The 21,474-nt window shown below is 39.2% G+C and overlaps 1 protein-coding gene across 1 annotated transcript in view; it reads left to right on the forward strand.

The window, feature by feature from the left end:
- Positions 1–21,474, forward strand: part of CHRNE (cholinergic receptor nicotinic epsilon subunit) — a 194,087-nt gene that overhangs the window by 36,984 nt on the left and 135,629 nt on the right. Inside the window, exons 2-4 of the mRNA XM_053718322.1 lie at positions 1,489–1,625; positions 19,498–19,542; positions 20,688–20,797. Coding sequence (XP_053574297.1) covers positions 1,489–1,625; positions 19,498–19,542; positions 20,688–20,797 — 292 coding nt within the window. The remainder of the gene's footprint in view (positions 1–1,488; positions 1,626–19,497; positions 19,543–20,687; positions 20,798–21,474) is intronic.

The raw sequence follows: 21,474 nt of genomic DNA on the forward strand, positions 1-21,474 counted from the left end.
GGCCTTGCATTCATCGGACTCACTGCTCGTATTACAAGTTAAAAGTAAACGCGATTGCTTGAACGCAATCACGATTTATGCTAGAATGATTACCACAACTTCAGAGCTCTGATTAACTGTTTCGCAAAACATAAAAGTTGCACAAAACAAAAAATCATGACAAAGTATAGGTACACTCATAATAAAATTATTACAAAAAAAATATTGTTTAAAAAAGTTACAAGGGCTCAAACCTATGAGATCTCAGGTGTTAGAAAAAAGGCAGGCAAAGGGTTTTAACATTGAGACACACATATACATCTCTAAAGATGGATATGTATGTATTTCTGTCTGTATGTGTATATATATACTGTATATATATATATATATATAATGAGGCATATTTAACAAATGTCTTGCGGACCTGATCCGACAGTACGGATCAGGTCCGCAAGACATTGCTGAATGCGGAGAGCAATACGCTCTCCGTATTCAGCATTGCACCAGCAGCTCTTGTGAGCTGCTGGTGCAATGCCGCCCCTTCAGACTCGTGGCCAATCGGCCTCCAGCAGGGGTGTCAATCAACCCGATCGTACTCGATCGGGTTGAATTGTGGCAATTCCTGTCCGCCTGCTCAGAGCAGGCGGACAGTGTTATGGAGCAGCGGTCTTTGTGACCACTGCTTCATAACTGCTGATTCTGGCGAGTCTGAAGACTCGCCAGAAACACGGGCTGTCAAGCTCCTTTCGGAGCTTGATAGATAGGCCCCAATGTGTGCATACATAGTTATCTCTGTATATATGTATTTACAGTCATATATGCACATATAAACACATAAATACATATGTACATTGGAGCCCTTTGCCGAAGATGAAAACGTGTAAAAGCAGATTTATGCAATATTAATTTTTAATAAAGATTTTAGCTATGTATTTACTGTAAATATGTCACATTTCAATGTTTTGCACATAGCAGAATATGTTTTATGTATTTCTAAATAGATATTCCTATATATATCTATACCTATATATATAATTATATATATATATATATATATGTATAGATATATATTGTACCAAAATACCATCAGATATATATTGAAATATGTATTTATGAATTAATAGAACATATTCTGCTATGTGAAGAACATTGGAATATGAAATATTCAGATTTTCATGTTGAGTAAATGAGAATATGAGTAAATGAGAATATGCAATCGTGTTTGCGCGAGAGTGGGGTGTTTTTCCACTTTTTTTCTGTCCATTGACTTCTATGGGGAAATAAGTGAACGCACATGCGATATTCTAACTTCTGATTTTCGTGCTAGTCGGGTTACCGCTACAGGAAACACAGTTTACTTTCATAATACGTGCGCAACCCGACAATTGCAAAAATCTTACTTCTAGGGCAATTAACTGGGAGCGTTAATTTTTTCTCCACTCATAATCTGGCCCTAAATGTTTGAAAACTAGATTCTGACTAATAAATATCTTCTTTCTTTCATTGCAGACTCATTAGCTTCTGAAGAGTCGCGACTGCTAGAGGACCTGTTTTCCAAGTATGATAAGAATAGCCGCCCCCAGCAAAGTGTTGATGATGTCGTTACCGTGAAAATTAAACTCACTTTAACCAATCTTATCTCCCTGGTAATAACGTAAAAATAAAATTCAATTAACAATATATGTTTAAAGGGATATTACACACTAAATAATTTGATACATTTGGGAAGTATTGTTAAATGAACTTCTTTAACAGTATATAATTTAATAAGGTGACCAGATTTCCCTAAATTGTTGAGTATTTTAATCTATACACACATGTAAAAATCGTTTACCTAAAATGAAAGTCAATAGTAAAAACTATTGCTTACATAAAACTTGCTATCCTAAAATTAATAAGAAGATCTGCTGTATTTTTCAGACCTTTGCATTCTCCAGTAGTCTTTCTCCATCACCATCAGAGCATCTTAACCCCTTAACAACAGGGACCTACCTTGTACGTTGCGTGTCCTAAAGGTTTTTTTTTAGCGGTAATGGCGCAAGGACACGCTATTACTCCATGCCTCCACCCAGAAGACATTCCGCAATAACAAGGTCTCGCTGCTGTTTGTGATAGGTGCACTGTTTAACCCCTTAATGTGAAAACGTCAATCAACTTACAGGGTTTTTCTTTATTGGAATTAAATAACTCAACAGAAGTTTTATAATAGTTTAACTTAGCCACTAGTGTCCACACCAAGCAGAGTTTGTAACTGGCCCATATGCTATTCCAAAGGGAAAATACCCTTTCAGTTGCAGCTTTGGTTTCAGGAAGGTAACAAAGGAACTCTGCAAACTTAAAGGGACAGCCAAGTCAAAATTTAACTTTCATAAGTAATATAGGGCATGCACTTTTAACCAACTTTCCACTTTACTTTTATCTTTAAATTTGATCTGTTTTCTTGGTATTCTTTGTTGAACACTCAACTTCTTTAGACTCATATGCTAATTGTTGAACGCTAAACCTAGGTAGGCTCTTATCTCAGTGCATTTTGACAGATTTTCACAGTTAGACAGTGCTAGTTCATATGTGTCATATTGATAACATTGTGCTCACTCCCGTGGAGTTATTTATGAGTCAGCACTGTTTGGCTAAAATACAAACCATGCAGGGTCTTAGATAAGGGGGCTGTGCAGGGTCTTAGATACAAGGTAATCACAGAGGTAAAAAATATATTAATATAACTGTGTTGGTTATGCAAAACTGGGGAATGGGTAATAAAGGGATTATATATCTTTTTAAACAATAAAAATTTTCAAACAGACTGTTCCTTTAAGTACATTTGAGAAAGGAAAATGGTTCTTATTTAAGAGACAAGCAATTTCAACCCATTTATGAGCTGTAAAAAGTTTTATTAGCTGTCCATTCAGAAACTTTCAGTTTTTTTCATAAAACAGGTGAGAGTACACAAGCCATAACATGTGGAATTAAAGTCCAGTCCACTAGGAGGAGGCAAAACACCCAACATAACAAAGCTTTTAACCCCTCCCACTTTCCCACAACCCTTCATTCAATATAATGGGGCCTATCTATCAAGCTCCGAATGGAGCTTGACACCCCGTGTTTCTGGTGAGCCTGCAGGCTCGCCAAAAACAGCAGTTATGAAGCAGCGGTCTAAAGACCGCTGCTCCATAACCCTGTCCGCCTGCTCTGAGCAGGCGGACAGACATCGCTGGAATTCAACCCGATCGAGTACGATCAGGTTGATTGACACCCCCTTGCTGGCGGCCGATTGGCCGCGAGTCTGCAGGGGGCGGCATTGCACCAGCAGCTCTTGTGAGCTGCTGGTGCAATGCTGAACATGGAGAGACCTGATACGCACTGTCGGATCAGGTCCAACAGACATGATAAATAGGCCTCTTTGCCTCCAGTAAGGAGTGATAGTGAAACTTGAAGTGCTGAGCTTCACGTCTTTTGACAGGGGTTCTATAACCAATTTGAGACCCATTTTCCTCCTCAGGGAACTTACAAACAGGGCAGAGGCGAAGACAGGAGTTCAGCCAAGCAGTAAAAATCTTCTCCCAGTGTTGAGATGTCATCAGCCTTCAGGGTGAAATGTGGCATGCCCACCAATCTCTTAGTCTACAGCCTGTTGCTCCTTACAGATCCTTGGACTGTGCTTGCACTACCTCGGATGGGCCCATCTACTGGAATACTGGAAGCAATCTTCTGCAGCTAAACTAAGCACTGTAGATGAAGATGCTGACAGGTTAGTACCATGCACCTTTGTAGCCCTGAGACAATTAGCGTGAACATTTACACCTTATTCACATAGCCTTGGTACATAGTTACATACACAAGATAACACTACATACAGTTCTAGACAATTTGATAACATTGAAGTACTGTCTCATTACATTTAATGCCATTGGAACAGCCAATAGAATGCGAGCTCAATCCTATTGGCTGTTCCAATCAGCCAATAGGACTGAAGTTCAATCCTATTGGCTGATTGCATCAGCCAATAGGATTTTTTCTACCTTAATTCCGATTGGCTGATAGAATTCTATCAGCCAATCGGAATTGAAGGGACGCCATCTTGGATTATGTAATTTAAAGGAACCTTCATTCAGTCATCGGATGAAGAAAGAAGAGGATGCTCCGCGTCGAATGTCTTGAAGATGGACCCGCTCCGCGCCGAATGGATGAAGATAGAAGATGCCGTCTGGATGAAGACTTCTGCCTGTCTGGAGGACCACTTCCCCGGGCTTCGTTGAGGACTTCGGCCCGGTTGGGTGAAGACTTCTCAAGGTAAGGTGATCTTCAAGAGGTTAGTGTTAGGTTTTATTAAGGGGGGATTGGGTGGGTTTTAGAGTAGGGTTGGGTGTGTGGGTGGTGGGTTTTAATGTTGGGGTGGTATTGTACTTTTTTTACAGGTAAAAGAGCTGATTACTTTGGGGCAATGCCCTGCAAAAAGCCCTTTTTAAGGGCTATTTGTAATTTAGTATAGGTTAGGGCTTTTTATTATTTTGGGGGGCTTTTTTATTTGATTAGGGGGATTAGATTAGGTATAATTAGTTTAAAAAACTTGTAATTATTTTATTATTTTCTGTAATTTAGTGGGGTTTTTTTTGTACTTTAGATAATTTTATTTAATTGTAGTTAATTTAGGGAATGAATTTAATTATAGTGTTTATAGGGTTTTATTTTACCGATACATTTGTCTTTATTTTAACTAGGTAGCTATTAAATAGTTAATAACTATTTAATAACTATTCTACCTAGTTAAAATAAATACAAACTTGCCTGTAAAATAAAAATAAACCCTAAGCTAGCTACAATGTAACTATTAGTTATATTGTAGCTAGCTTGGGGTTTATTTTATAGGTAAGTATTTAGTTTTAAATAGGCATAATTTAGTTAATTGTAGTTATTTTATTTAGATTTATTTAAATTATATTTAAATTAGGGGGTGTTAGGGTTAGGGTTAGACTTAGGTTTTGGGGTTAATAACGTTATTATAGTGGCGGCGACGTTGGGGGCGGCAGATTATGGGTTAATAAATGTAGGTAGGTGTCGGCGATGTTAGGGACGGCAGATTAGGGGTTAATAATATTTAGTTAGTGTTTGAGAGGCGGGGGTGCAGCGGTTTAGGGGTTAATATATTTATTATAGTGGCGACGATGTCGGGTTCGGCAGATTAGGGGTTAAAATTTTATTTTAGTGTTTGTGATGTGGGGGGGCCTCGGTTTAGGGGTTAATAGGTAGTTTATGGGTGTTAGTGAACTTTTTAGCACTTTAGTTAAGAGTTTTATGTTACGGCGTTAGCCCATAAAACTCTTAACTACTTACTTTTAAATGCAGTACCAGGCTTGACAGGAGAGGGTCTACCGCTCACTTTTTGGAAGACTTGTAATGCAAGTCCCATTGAAAAAATAGGATACACAATTGACGTAAGTGGATTTGCGGTATTTTCAAGTCTGGCCAAAAAAGTGAGCCTGTACCTGCAAGGCTCGTAATACCAGCGGGCCTTAAAAAGCAGCGCTGCTTTTTAAGGCTAACGCAAGACTCGTAATCTAGCCTATAGTTACCAGGATTTAACAAGTAATATTTCTTGCTTATTAATTATTTGTTTGTTAGGAGTCACCCAATCACACTCCGTCCATGGAATCAGGAACAAATGAGGAAATTATATATGCAGAGCTAGAAATTGTTTTTTGCAAAAAGAGGATAGAAAATGGGGAGAAATTTTTTTTTTTTTAATTTCATATTTTTTGTGCACAAGTGCTCAATCTTGATAATAAAACTTTCCTTTAATTCTCAAAGTTTTTTTTTATGTTTTTTATAAAAAAAAAGGAAAGACTTTTTAATCTGTTACAGAGCTTTAGCATTGAATAACCCTGTATTAGACAAAATGTCCCCAAGGGATATTTCTATTCAGACCCCTAAGGGACATGGTGTCCAATCGCCTGATCTACTGAGCCACTACCACAATAAGTGCTTTGATAAATCTGTGATACAAATTTTTCAAAAAGGTCTATCTTTTGTTCCATCTACAGGTCCCAATTTTTTTGAGATTAAGAGGCCTGTCTATCAAAGTGTCAACCGCAAATACACAGGAATTCTGCATCGTAATTGTTTCGAGATTGATCCGACCTAGTTATCAAAGCCTACAGACCAGGAAATGTTGAAATTCGTGACGTAACATATAAACTGGCGATCTCAATCCAACGCAGATCGATGTTTACATCATTACAGATGTTCCGAATACACATTCGGCTCTATCTGACACTTTTTCCCAGTTATCAAACTGTTAACAGGTACGCTCGCATTTTTTCCGACCCAACGTACCTGGTTTTCAATCCCCCACCCTGGAGGCGCGGATGCCATAGAAATCAATGGGAGTCTGAAAGCAGCGAAAGCTTATGTTCGATGCTGCAAGACAAAGAAATATAAATCATTGATTTCTATGGTGGAAACAAGTAACATTTACACCTAACACCCTAACATAAACCCCCGATTCTAAACACCACAAAATCTTCCGCCCTGACATCGCTGCAACCTAAAAAAAATGTATTATCCCCTATTCCGCCGCTCCCCGACACCGCCGCCACTAAATAAACATAATAACCCCTAAACCTCTGGCCTCCCACATCACCAACATGAAAAAATCCTATTAACCCCTAAACCGTCAGCCCCCCACATCGCCAAAAACTAAATTAAGCTATTAACCCCTAAACCTAACCACCCCCTAACTTTAAATTAAAATTACAACATCACTATCTTAATATAAATTAAAACTTACCTGTAGAATTAAAAGAAACTATTTTAAACTATTAATTAACCTACTCTATTATACTACAATTAAATTAAAATACCAATTAAATAAACTAAATTACATATTAAAGAAACCTAACATTACTCAAATTATTTAAATACACAATTAAACATTATTAAAAGTACTAAATTACAGAAAAAACAAACACTGTTACAAAAAAAACCAGCACTAAATTAAGAAAAATAAAAAAACAAATTATCAAAAATAAAAAAGAATTACACCTAATCTAATAGCCCTATCAAAATAAAAAAGCCCCCTCAAAAAACAAAACAAAAAAACCTAGCCTACAATAACCTACCAATGGCCCGTTAAAGGGCCTTTTGTGGGGCATTGCCCCAAAGATAAAAGCTCTTGTACATTGCAAAAAAATACAAACACCCCCCAACAGTTAAACCCACCACCCGACCAACCAACCCCCCAAATAAAAAAATCTAAAATAACCTAAGCTCCCCATTTCCCTGAATTTGCATTTGTATGGGCAGTTAGGTTGTTAGGTTTAGGGGTTAATAGCTTAATTTAGTTCTTGGCGATGTGGGGGCTGACGGTTTAGGGGTTAATAGGTTTAGTTAGTGGTAGTGATGTGGGAGGCCAGAGGTTTAGGGGTTAATTAATTTATTTAGTGGCAGCGGTGTCGAGGAGCGGCGGGATAGGGGTTAATAACTTTGTTTAGGTTGTGACGATGTCTGGGAGTGGCGATGTAGGGGTTAATAACTTTATTTAGGTTGCAGTGATGTCGGGGAGCGGCGGGATAGGGGTTAAACATTTTAGTATAGTGGCGGCGTTTAGTGACAGGGTATTAATGAAGTTGGGGAAAAAGCCGAATAGACGCGAGATTGATGACTGCTAGTTAACAACAGTCCGATGCTCATCGCCCCGTACTTGGTGCGTGTCTTTTTGCCAGCTTTTTTCATAAATAAGGAGAGCATATTGAGATACACGGTTGCGATGTTAGGTGAGCGTATTGATGCTGGCGAATGCAACATAGTTGACGCTTTGATAGATATCCCCCTGAGTGTGACCTACAGAGATTTTTTAGACAATTAAGACTGAAAAGTTTTTTGTTAACAATCCTTCACAGGGTGATTACAGTGAAAATGTATTTTCCCCTTTTAAATTTCATATAAGGGATAGTAAACCAAAAAGTAAATTTCCACCTACAAATCCAAGTGTGGAGGCATACATCACCTTGGTGAAAAAAGACTTTGAAAAATTTTGCAGAACGTTTAAATATAGACATAAACATAATCTTACAACCTCTCAAAAGGCACTTATTGGTAATATCCAACAAGATAAAGCAATCACTTTAAAGCTGGCCGACAAAGGCGGAGCTTTAGTGATTATGGACATTGAAAAATACAAAACCAGTATCTTAAAATATTGAGTTTTGATCCGACAAAAGAAAATACAGAAAAATATATCAAAATTAGTAGATCAGGCATTAGAAATGGACCTAATTACTGTACAACAATCCTATCTACAAGATACTACTGATTTTTTAAACAAAATATCAAATTTAATACGCCAACATAAGTCAGCAATAGGGAAGTCAGATGAGGATGCACCTGTATCACAACAAGAGCCAACTGAGATTTCAAATTATAGACAGTGTACCCCCACTTAGATGTGATTGGGACAGACAAAAACTTCTGTTTAAAAAGGAGGCTTAGTGGATCAGGCGATTGGACACCATTTCCCCAAGGGGTCTGAATAGAGATATCCCTTGGGGACATTTTGTCTAATACAGGGTTATTCAATGCTAAAGCTCTGTAATAGATTAAAAAGGCTTTCCTTTTTTTTTTTTTTATAAAAAACATTAAAAAACTTTGAGAATTGACGGGAAGTTTTTTGATCAAGATTGGGCACTTGTGTACAAAAATATGAAATTAAAAAATCTTTTCTCCCCATTTTTCTCCTCTTTTTGCAAAAAACTCTTTCTAGTTCTGCTTATATAATTTCCTCATTTGTTCCTGATTCCTTAGACGGAGATTAGGTGACTCCTAACAAACAAATAATTAATAAACAAGAAATATTACTTGTTAAACCCTGGTTACTATGTAGATAAGCTGTTTAGGAAAGCTGAAAGGATACGTAGAGAGGATATATATTGAGATTGGCAGATATGAACAATAATATGATATGTGTGTGTGTGTATATGTATATGTATGTGTATATATATGTATATGTATATGTATATGTATATATATATATATATATATATATATATATATATAAATACACACTCTGCTAATCCGCATCTCCGGACCAAAGAAAAAAAAGATTATTTTTTTTTTTTAAATTATCACAACTTTATTATGAAAAAATATATTAAAATCCTTTGCATGTAAAAACATGTCATACTCAGCAAGGGAGCAGGTTCAGGAGTAAGGAGCTGTTGTGCAGAGGTGTCAGGTTCTGGGGTTAATGTTGTGTTTTGTCTGCGTGAGTCTTTCCTTTTAGGCATAATTAAACAGGTACAAGGTTTTAGGAAATAAAGGAGATAGTTTTATTTTTAGGATAAAGAAATGTAGAGATATGCAATTAGATAAGACAAAGTCTATAGGTTGTAGTATTAAGCAGGAATACAGTTCTTTGTAATAACAGGCAGGATACTTGCATATGCTGTAGACTGGAACAGTGAAATAACAGGCAGGAATGCAGAGCTTTGTAATAACAAGCAGGATCCTTGCATATGCTGTAGAACTGGAACTGTGTAATATCAGGCAGGAATGCAGACCTTTGCAATAACAAACAGGATACTTGCATATGCTGTAGAACTGGAACTGTGTATTAACAGGCAGGAATGCAGTGCCTTGTAATAACAAACAGGATACTTGCATATGCTGTAGAACTGGAACTGTGTAATAACAGGCAGGAATGCAGTGCTTTGTAATAACAAGCAGGATACTTGCATATGCTGTAGAACTGTATAATAACAGGCAGAAATGCAGAGCTTTGTAATAACAAACAGGATACTTGCATATGCTGTAGAACTGGAACTGTGTATTAACAGGCAGGAATGGAGGGCCTTGTAATAACAAACAGGATACTTGCATATGCTGTAGACTGGAACAGTGTAATAACACGCAGGAATGCAGGGCTTTGTAATAACAAGCAGGATACTTGCATATGCTGTAGAACTGTATAATAACAGGCAGAAATGCAGAGCTTTGTAATAACAAACAGGATACTTGCATATGCTGTAGAACTGGAACTGTGTATTAACAGGCAGGAATGCAGTGCCTTGTAATAACAAACAGGATACTTGCATATGCTGTAGACTGGAACTGTGTAATAACACGCAGGAATGCAGTGCTTTGTAATAACAAGCAGGATACTTGCATATGCTGTAGACTGGACACAGTTGTAACAGTACTATATCATATAATCATTATATGATTGTGTTTGTTGGTAGAGATGGATGCAACAGATTCCAAAGCAATTCTTTACAACCTTTTTTTGTCAATGTATAGGTTATTTAACACTTAAACAACAGTGTAACAAAGAAGTGCAGTCATACAGTGGGCATCATGTTTGTGGAGCCCATTTTAAAAATGAAATATATCTGCACTGAGCACATTATAATGAAACCCTGACAACCCTCTTTACATGTCACATCCATAGTTCTTCACATCACCCTTTTCTACACTGTGTGGCTGTGTGTGTTTAAGAATGTGCTTGAGAATGTGACAATGTGTGTGCTTGAGAGTGTGAGTGTGTGCTTGAGAGTGTGAGTGTGTGTGCTTGAGAGTGTGAGTGTGTGTGTGCTTGAGAGTGTGAGTGTGTGTTTGCTTGAGAGTGTGGGGGTGTGTGTGTGCTTGAGAGTGAGGGTGTGTGTGCTTGAGAGTGTGAGGGTGTGTGTGCTTGAGAGTGTGAGTGTGTGTGTGCTTGAGAGTGTGAGGGTGTGTGTGCTTGAGAGTGTGAGGGTGTGTGTGTGTGCTTGAGAGAGAGAGAGAGAGAGTGTGTGTGTGTGTGCTTGAGTGGCTGCTTGAGTGTGTGTGTGTGCTTGAGAGTGTGTGTGTGTGCTTGAGAGAGAGAGTGTGTCTGTGTGCTTGAGAGTGTGTCTGTGCTTGAGAGAGAGAGTGTGTGTGTGCTTGAGAGTGTGTGTGTGCTTGAGAGAGAGAGAGTGTGTGTGTGTGTGTGTGTGTGCTTGAGAGTGTGTGTGTGTGTGCTTGAGTGTGTGTGTGTGTGTGCTTGAGAGTGTGTGTGTGTGCGAGAGAGAGTGTGTGTGTGTGCGAGAGAGAGTGTGTGTGTGTGCTTGAGAGTGTGTCTGTGCTTGAGAGAGAGAGTGTGTGTGTGTGTGCTTGAGAGTGTGTGTGTGTGCTTGAGTGTGTGTGTGTGTGCTTGAGAGAGAGAGAGTGTGTCTGTGTGCTTGAGAGTGTGTCTGTGCTTGAGAGAGAGTGTGTGTGTGTGTGCTTGAGAGTGTGTGTGTGCTTGATTGCTAGGTGGTATTTAACCCCAGTTCATGTATTGTGAACACCCATTTGAATAACCGACGAGACGCCACTGCATGATATAATGTGCCATTGGAGCGTCTTCTTGTTTTTATATTACAGAACCTATATACATAAAACCAGGTAACACATGCACACAAACAGCAACCTACAGACACGCAGTCACATATACAGACACATACAGAAATCCACACACAAGCTCCCATAGACACAAGACACATTCACACACAAACATACATCAACTCACCCACATGCACACATAAACAGGAACTCAATGACATCCCCAGGGACTCACATGGACACACACAGACATAAATAGAAATTCACATGCACACAAACACACAAACAAACACTGACAGTTACCCACATAGATATACATGTCACCACATACTTTGAGATATAAGCTTTCAAAGTTGTTGAAAGATCATTAGTCTATAATGACCACAGCTTCTGAATAAGTAGAGTGAAATAAAGAAGGGGCTAAAATGGGGTGGCCTCAATTATGCTATTTCTGCAATGCTTCACTGTGGGCGAGGCCGGCTTTCTGACAGCCCAGGAGACAGCCACCCTACAGGCTATCTTTAAGGTCATAATGACAGATATTGTACCCTGTACTGCGTCTGTCATTAAGGGGTTAAATGACAATTTTTCCTTTTTGAAAAGACAGTGCCCACATTTTTCTGATTTCCTTCTAGAGACTATTATGTTTTCCCCTTAGTGGGTTAACCCTCTCTGTGCCTCTTATACTGCATTTCTGTGCTGGGTTCTACTTCTAGATACTTGCCTTTCCTTACTATATACTGATGTAGCTCACGTCTCTGGACATCATGCTGACCCCTTGTAAGAGCAATCCATGGATAATTTAACCCCTTCTCAACAATATTTGCTATGCAAGGATGTGTTGGTGTAGCCCCCTCCCCTACTCATTTAAGCCACTTATGTGATGAGACTATGGGGCATATTTATCAAGCTCCGTATGGAACTATGGGTCTAAAGACCACTGCTCCACAACTTGTCTGCCTGCTCTAAGGCCGTGGACAGAAATCAACCCGATCGAATACGATCGGGTTGATTGACACCCCCTGCTAGTGGCTGATTGGCCGCGAATCTGCAGGGGCGGCATTGCACCAGCAGTTCACAAGAACTGCTGGTGCAATGATAAATGCCAACAGCGTATCATGTCCGCTCGCACATTGTTAAATATGCCCCTCAGTCTATTGCTAGACAGGGACATGCAGTGTGGCATTTGCAGCAGAGTGGTGAGGGATTTACTACAGAGAAGGGTTATCCCCTGAACAGCTCGAATGACATATTCCCTAATTTGAAGCTATATATACACTCTGCAATTTCAAAACGGATGTGAGTCTTACCTCCACCAGTTAAAAGCAGCCCCTAGGCTAGTTACCCTGTACAATTGAGGAGTACAATGCAATCTTCAGAAGTCCCTGCAGATGATGTAGCAGATGAAGTAACCTTTAATTTTTGATTGGAACACATAGACTCTCGCTTGCAGGTAGTTTTAATAGCATTGAAGGTTGAAGACCCTCCAACTACAGACAAACAATCTGTTAAGAAGATTGATAAATAATTTAAGGAAGCTCTTAAGAACCCATCTGCCTTCCCTGTCCCTGATTCAGTTTCTGATCTTATCACTAAGGGATGGAACAAACCAGTTGTTCCTTTTGTTCCCTCCACCAAATTCAATAACATGATCCCTCTAAAAAATTGGAGGTATGGAAAACTATTCCAAAGGTGGATGGTGCTATCGCCTCGCTGGCTATGCGGACTACTATTCCTTTAGTGGAAAGCACCTCTTTCAATGATCCAAATGAGAGAAAGCTTAAAAGCCTTCACATACAATCCTTACAACTGGCAGGCTTTATTTTTAATTCAGCTTTTTGTGTAGCACGCATTTCTACAGCTATTGCAGTCTGTTGTGACAACATTTCTGACGTTATCGCCCAAGAAGCTACCCTTGGAGAAATTCAGGATTGCTTGAGGTTGGTCAAGACTGCAAACAGTTTAATTTGTGATGCAACAATTAATGTGAAGTTCTGCTATGACTGTTCTGGCTAGAATAATTTTATGGCTCTTGTCATGGTCTGCTGATATGGTATCAGAAAGCAGACTTCTTTCCCTGCCATATCATGGAAATATTTTGTCTGTACCAGGACTGCATTATTATTATTATCAGTTATTTGTTGAGCAACAACATATTCAGCAGCTCTATAAATATAGGATTAATATGCACAGATAGTATTTATAGGAGACAAATTTGTAGAGGGCTCTGCCAAGAGTTGCTCTATGGTAAATCACCTCTCATGAATGTGATCTACAAAAGAGCGTTACTCGTAGGCTTACATGCTAAGGAGGTTTAAAGGGGATGACAAAGGAGGAGAGGGACTGAGGTAAGAAAGTCTTTAAAAAATGCTTACAATTATGAAAACTAGAGGAGAGATCTGTGGAGCGAGGCAGAGAGCTACACAAAACAGGGGCCATTCTGGAGAAGTCCTGTAGATGGGAATGTGAGGAGGTAACAAGAGAGAAGGAGAGGAGGACATAAGCAGAGCGAAAGGGGTGGCAGGGAGAGTATCTGGAGATGAGGTCTAAGATACAGGGTGGAGCAGTGTTATTGAGGGCCTTGAATGTCAGTCAGGATTTGTGTTTTATTTTGGAGGCTAAAGGAAGCCAATGAAGGGATTGGCAGAGAGATGCATCAGATGAGGAAGAGCAGCCTGGCAGAGGCGTTCATTAGGGAGACCAGAGAGGATGGAGTTGCAATAGTCAAGGTTGGAAATGATGAGTGAATTATAATCTTAGTTGTGTCTTGTGTGAGGAAGTAGCAGATTTTGGAGATTGTTCTAAGGTGGAAACTGCAGGAACTGGCCAAAGACTGGATGTGAGGAGTGAAAGAAAGATCTGAGTCTGCCAGTATAGAAAGATGGGGGATAGAGATTTTGGAAGAAGGGGGAAGAATAATTAGCTCAGTTTTGGAGACATTTAGCTTAAGGTAGTGAGAGGACATACATGATAAAATATTAGAAAGACATTTAGTGAAACGGGTTAACAAGGAAGGGGATAGGTCTAGCTCAGAGAAGTCTACACTAAAGGCAGGATTGGACAGGTAGGAGGAGAACAATGAAAGGGCTGGATCACAAATGCTAAAGGATGGAAGGGTTTGTAACAAGAGAAGGTGGTCAACTGTATTAAAGGCTGCAGACAGACGGAGAAGGATTAACAGAGAGAAGTGGACTTTTGATTTTGCTGTATGTAGGTCATTAGTAATCTTAATAATTGCTGTCTCTGTGGAGTGTTGGACCTGGAATCCAGATAGCATTGGATCAATGAGGGAGTTTAATGTGAGGAAGTGTGATAAAAGTGTATAAACTAGCATTTCCAGATGTTTAGAGGCAAGGGAGAGTAAGGAAATAGGGTGGGGATAGTTGGATGGGGATGTTTGATCAAGAGAAGGTTTTTTGAGGATAGATGTGATTAGTGCATGATTAAGAGATGAGAGAAATATACCAATACTGAGGGAGAGATTGCAAATATGTGTGAGGGTTGGAGTAAGAGTAGGAGAGAGATGCAGTAGTAAGAGGATGGGATCAAGGGGACAGGTAGTGAGGTGACAGGAAGATATAAGGGCAGAAACCTCCTCCTCAGTAACAGGGGCAAAAGTGTTGAATTTGTGGCTTTTTCAGGTTTCCGATGTTTGCAAACAGTTGAAATCAACAAGAATGGGGCAGGGTCGTTTGTGGAGAGGAAATAAGAAAGCCAGACAACAAGAGAGTTGGGGAGCTTTGGGGGGGGGGGGGGGGTGATATATAACCGCAACACGTAAAGAGAGGAGAGAGAAAAAGCAAATCATGTAGCTTTCAAAGGAAGAAAATGATAGGAAAAGAGAAATTGACTGAATTTGCTGAACGGTGCAAAGAGAGGAAAGTACACTACCTCCTTGTCTGCATGCTATTATTGCAATAGTAACTAGAGGTAAATGAGATTTCATGTTGCATGACTAAAAAGCTACGGGTAGGGTTAAGTCCACTGGAAGTTTTTACTTCTTTTGTCATTCCTAGATACAAACATCTTTCTCCTCAGTTTCTCAAAAGTCAGACAGCTCTAAGTCCAAGTGGAAGCCTAGTTCCTATTTGTCTAAGGCCAAACAGACCAAAAAGCCTGCTCCCTCCTTCAAATGCATGAATATGTGGCCCCCAATACAGACATAGTTCTGGTGGGAGCAGATTGAACCTTTTTTAGGAGGCAAGGGAACAGTCGAGATTGGCGTATGAGACTGCTGGACAGCAGCCTTCTGAGAGAATCACAGCTCATTCCACTAGGGCTGTATCTTCTTCTTGGGCTTTCAAAAATGAAGCTTCTGTGGAACAGATTTGCAAGGTCACAACTTGGTCCTCTTTGCATACTTTTTCCAAATTTTATAAATGTGATACTTTTGATTCGGCTGAGGCTTCCTTTTGGAGAAAGGTTTTTCAAGCAGTGGTGCCTTCTGTTTAGGTATTCCTGTCTTGTACCTCCCTAGTCCTCCGTGTCCTTTAGCTTGGGTATTGGTTCCCAACAGTAATTGAGGACTCTGTGGACTCACCATATCTTAGGAAAGAAAACAAAATGTATACTTACCTGATAAGCATAAATTTATTTCCGGATATGGTGAGTCCACGGCCTGCCCTGTATTGTAAAGACAGTTTTTTTTTAACTAAACTTCAGGCACCTCTACACCATGTGTTACTCCTTTTCTCCATTTTCCTTCGGTCGAATGACTGGGGATTGTGGGAGGGGAGGCTCTTTGCCTCCTCCTGCTGGCCAGGAGTGATATTCCCAACAGTAATTGAGGACTCCATGGATTTACCATATCCGGAAAGAAAGATATTTAGCAGGTAAGCATACATTTTTGTTTTATTCCAACCTTTTCATTGTTCCAAAGAAAGAAGGAACTTTCAGTCCTGTTTTGGATCTTAAAACTTTGAACACATTTCTGAAAGTTCTGATTTACAAAATCGAAACTATTGCAGGTGGGTCAATTTATGTCTACCATGGACTTAAAATATGCCTATTTGCAGATCCCTATTCACAGGGATCATACAAAATTCCTCAGATTTGCCCTTCTAAACAAGCATTATCAATTTGTTGTGCTCCCCTTTGGTCTGGCAATGGTATCAAGGTTCTTCACAAAGAAGATTGTGGTAGCTCCTTACATAGACACAATTCTGGTATATGCTACTTCTCTCCAGGTGACACAGGAACATACAAACACATTTCTTCAATTCCTTTTGTATTTGGAAAATCAACCTCCTGAAGAGCTCTATAATTCCCTAAACCAAGGTTTCTTTCCTTGGTTTCTTCATTGATTCAGTATCAATGAGACTGTCTCTCACATATCAACACAGACTTAAATTGCAGAAGGCATGTGCTCTTCTTCAGATCACTTCTCTTCCTACAATGCTTCAATGCATGGAAGTAGTAAGTCTTGTGACACCGGCTTTAGATGCAGTGCCTTTTGCCACACTCCATTAAGTCCTCTTCAACTTAGAATATTGCAATTGTGGAATGGAATTCACAAAGATCTGTTTTAGAAGATCTCTTTAGAATTCAAGACAAGCCAATCCCTAACTTGGTGGCAAACTCACCAATCTCTGGTTCAAAGGGCCTCCGTTCTCCATCCATCTTGGGTGGTGATCACCACAGACACCAGCCTGTTAGGTTGTGGTAAGGTCTGGGGTTCCTGGAGAATGTAGGGAGTTTGGTTTCTTCAGGAGGTGAGGTTACCAACCAACATCCTGGAATTCCTTATTATATTAAGGGCTCTCCAGAGTTGGCCATTATTAAGACAGGAGTCATTTCTGAGTTTTCAATTAGATAAATTAACATTGAAAGAGCCGCATTGTGACTTGGACAGAACTCCATCATTGCATGATCTCAGCAATCCACATCCTAGGTGTGAACAACTGGGAGGCAGACTTTCTCAGTTTTCAATACCTTTACCCTAGTGAATGGTCCCTGAATCAGGAGGTATTCAAGCAGATTGTCAGTTGTTTTGGCATGCCAGCTATAGACCTCATGGCCTCATGCTTGAATCACAAGCTACCCCAGTATTGTGAAATATTAAAAGATCCACAAGTGACTCTAATAGATGCTCTTGTGATTCCCCGGTCGTTCAACCTGATTTATATGTCGTGAGTCTAATTATTATCATTGGAACTCTTTTCAGATTCCTTGTATTCTACAATTTTCGCAGGGTGGTCTGGAAAAGGGTTTATCATCTGGATATCACCCAGTTCCCTTAAAGGCCTTATCAGCCTTGTATTAAAAAAAGATTTCTAAACTCCCAGACATTCAAGCTTTTGTTCAAGCTTTGGTCAGGATAAGACCAGTTATCAGACCAGCTTCTCCAGGTCAGTTGGTCTGCCCTTTAAACCTATCCATGGTCTAGAAATTCAACTTTTGTCTTGGAAAGTTATTTTCTTTTGGTCATTTCCTCAGCTAGGAGAGTGTCTAATGTTTCTGCTCTCTCCTGTGATATCCGTTAACCAATTTTTCATTAGGTCAAGGGGGGTTTTAAAAACCAACTATTATTTCCTTTCTAAAGTTTATTTTCAGATAACTTCAATCGGGAAATTGTGGTTCCATCTCTCTGTCCAGGTCCATAAAATGCTAAAGAGATTACTTCATAACTTGAATGTGGTTAGAGACTTGTAATTTTACCTTCAGGCCACAAAATAATTTAAATATTCTTCATTGCTTATCCATTTCTCAGGTCTCTGCAAGGGACAACAAGCTACAGAAATGACCTTAACAGCTACTGGAGCAGTTGTCACATTTTGGGCTCTCAGGAATAAATCTTCTATTGAACAGATTTGTAAGTCAGCTACTTGGTCATCTTTGCATAAAATTACCAAATGTTATCATTTTGATGCATTTTCCTCTTCTTAGACTGCTTTTGGTAGGAAAGTTTTGCAGGCAGCTGCGCCTGTTTAGTGCCTATATGTGCCTTAACTGTTTTTTTAACGCCCTATTCATGGTGGTCTTGTGGACTTCACATCTTAGGTATAGGATCTCACATGTAGTAGCTCATGGAGACTCACCATCTTATAAAAGAAACCATGCTTACTTGATAAATTCATTTGTTTCATGACGAGATTCTGCAAGACCCGCCATTGTTTTTTTATAAAGTTGGCAGCAGCACCAGTTTGCATTGCACTTACCCTGATTTATCTTTCCTACTTTTCTAAATTTCTTCTTTCTCTTAGCCATGTATGACTGAAGGATCATGAGAAAGTGGGAGAGATTAAAAGCTCTGTTATGTTGGGTGTGTTGCCTGCTCCTAGTGGACTGGACTTTAATCCTCCATATAATGGCTTGTGGACTCACCATCAGGAAAGATATTATTTTATCAGGTAAGCATACATTTTGTCTTTCAGTCAGTTTTAATCACAAGACATGATGTTCTCTCAATGTCCTCCCATGAAGATGTTTTGTTCAAGGTTACCCAGCTGTAGGATTCCAAGTCCTGAAAGCTTTTTTTCAGACCATTTCATCAAGTAACTCAGAGCAGTATCATAGAACAAATTTTCATAGAATGCTTCACAAAATCTGGACTGTGCGTAACAGCTAAACTGGTGTCCCAAATTTCCCTTTAAATTTAGGGACAGACTGGTCACCTTATTTTTAACTAAAAATGTGATTACGATATAATTTTATTTATAGGACTAATCTTTAGCGTAAGTTTGAGTAAAATGTAATGTGACCCCTGGAAAATCCAGCCTTTAGACACCATGGGGTAGATTTATCAAGCAGTGGATGCTGCAATCTACCCGCATAGTTTTAGGTTCCCCTAAGAACAAAGAAAAAATGATAATAGAAATAAATTAGAAAGTTGCTTAAAATTGCTCTGAATTATGGAATTGATCTGAATTATGGAAAAAAATTGGGGTTTAGTATCCCTTTAACTTAATAAGAGTACAAGAGTACAGTGCTAAATGTTTGGAATAAAGATTTTAAATGTTCTAAAAAAATAAGGGAGAAAAATGTTCTAAGAGCAGATAAATAAGTGAGGCATGAGATCTTTTAAAAGTTTGGGCAAATAAGGGAGATCTCTGGAAATAAGGGAGGGTTGGCAACCATATATACTGGATATCTGTAAATGTTCTATGCTTGTTTGTACACACTCATACCCATGCCTGTATCATTTAGACGACCTAATTTATTTACATATATATTATTATTTTTTTATTTCAGAATGAAAAACAAGAAACTTTAACAACCAATGTTTGGGTGCAACTAGTAAGTACTTTTATAAGATATAAATATACGTTAAGAGGAAGGTATGTAGGATTTTAACGCTTTTTTTCTTACTAGCTAAGTGAAAATTAAACTTTCATGATTCAGAAAGAGCATGCAATTAATATATATATATATATATATATATATATATATATATATACTTTTCACTTTATTTCTATTTATACAACTGGGTACAGTCTTATTTGTCCAGTATAGCTAGAACCTTAAATTCTAGGGAGGTGCGCTGGTGTATGTTAGATAGATGAGCAAAATCCGGCAGCGCTCTTGGAAGTTTGATGTGATGAGGTAAATCCTGTTAGAACAGGGAAGAAAAGAGGTGCCACAAAGGGTGATAACGTATGGAGACAACAAACAATAGCAGAAGAGCCCCCCTGAAGATGGCTACTCACATACACGGCGGCACAACCGGAGTGCCCAGCTGAGCTGTATGGGACCAAAAGAGTCACCTGAAAGACTCGAGGCAGAACGCTCACACGCCAGCGTCAGGTCACGTGGACAGGAGCACCAACCACCGCAGCAGGGATCTCTCAGGGGATATCCAGAAATCAGTGGGCCCGGATATTCACAAGGGCAACACACAGGAACCAACAAGGTTGAGAGGATAGGACCATAGAATCGTATATAACAATTACTAAATAAAAACAGAGCAAGTAATGTTAAAAAGTGTGAACTTTATTTAACACACTGTATCTATCTGGATGACCGTTTCCCCCTGAGAGATCCCCGCTGTGGTGATTGGTGCTCCTGTCCACGTGACCTGACGCTGGCGTGTGGGCGTTCTGCCTCGAGTCTTTCGGGTGACTCTTTTGGTCCCGTACAGCTCAGTTGGGCACTCCGGTTGTGCCGCTGTGTATGTGAGTAACAGTCTTTTTTGTGCATAGTTTCAGAGGCACCAGATTCTATTAAGCACATGCAAGAGTTTACAGTATATACGTATTCGAGTCCTTGATTGGGTGATTGCTGTCACATGATATAGGGGACAGGGAATTAAAACAAAACTTTTAAATTTGTCAGTAAAGAAATTTCTGCAGCTCGTCTGAAATTCAAAGTAAGTGTTATTGCATTGTATTTTTATTATGCATTTGTTAGTTATGCAATTCTACTATATTTAATGGTTCTTTAAGGAATGGACAGATTACAGACTGACATGGAATGCATCAGACTATGAAGACATTGATATTGTTCGTGTTCCGCCTGACATGGTTTGGTTACCGGATATTGGCCTGGAAAATAAGTGAGTCATTACTTAAAAAAAACATACTAACTGGAAGGCAAATAGGAAGCTACATAAAGACTTCTTACAGATATTACTAACTGTGTTCCTAATATTAGTTGACAGGGTAATTAAAGGTGTAGCTGGCAAACTCCTAGATAACAAATCAAATTTCAATTCTTTCATATAGGTGGCGAGAGTCCACAAGCTAGTTAATGATGGGATAAACATTCCTACCAGGAGGGAGCAAAGTTTCCCAAACCTCAAATGCCTATAAATATACCTCCCACCTCACTCATACCTCAGTTTTAAAAACTTTGGTGAAGCATGATGTACTTGATTTCTTCAGTGAAAGGCGCTTCTAAGCATATTGAAACCCAGTGTTTGTCTGAGGGGTGTGAAGGTAGTATTGCCTGATGATACCATGTTTTTGCCTATGGGAAAGCTTTTCATAAGGCTCTCTGTAAATTGGTCGCAGGGATTCATCTTCTGCCTCCCTTTACAGATCGACAATAATATGTACCATTACCTCTGCTGATATAGTACTGGTTTGGCTGCCTGCTATATGTGGATGGGTGTCTTACACGGTAAGTATATACATTTATTATAAAAGACACACGCAGCTATGAATTGGGCACTTTTTAAGTAAAGTTGTTAAATATTGTTTGTATACATGCCTTGAGTCAGTAATTCAGAGC

The sequence above is a fragment of the Bombina bombina genome, chromosome 6 (assembly GCF_027579735.1).
Source record: "Bombina bombina isolate aBomBom1 chromosome 6, aBomBom1.pri, whole genome shotgun sequence".
NCBI lineage: Eukaryota > Metazoa > Chordata > Amphibia > Anura > Bombinatoridae > Bombina > Bombina bombina.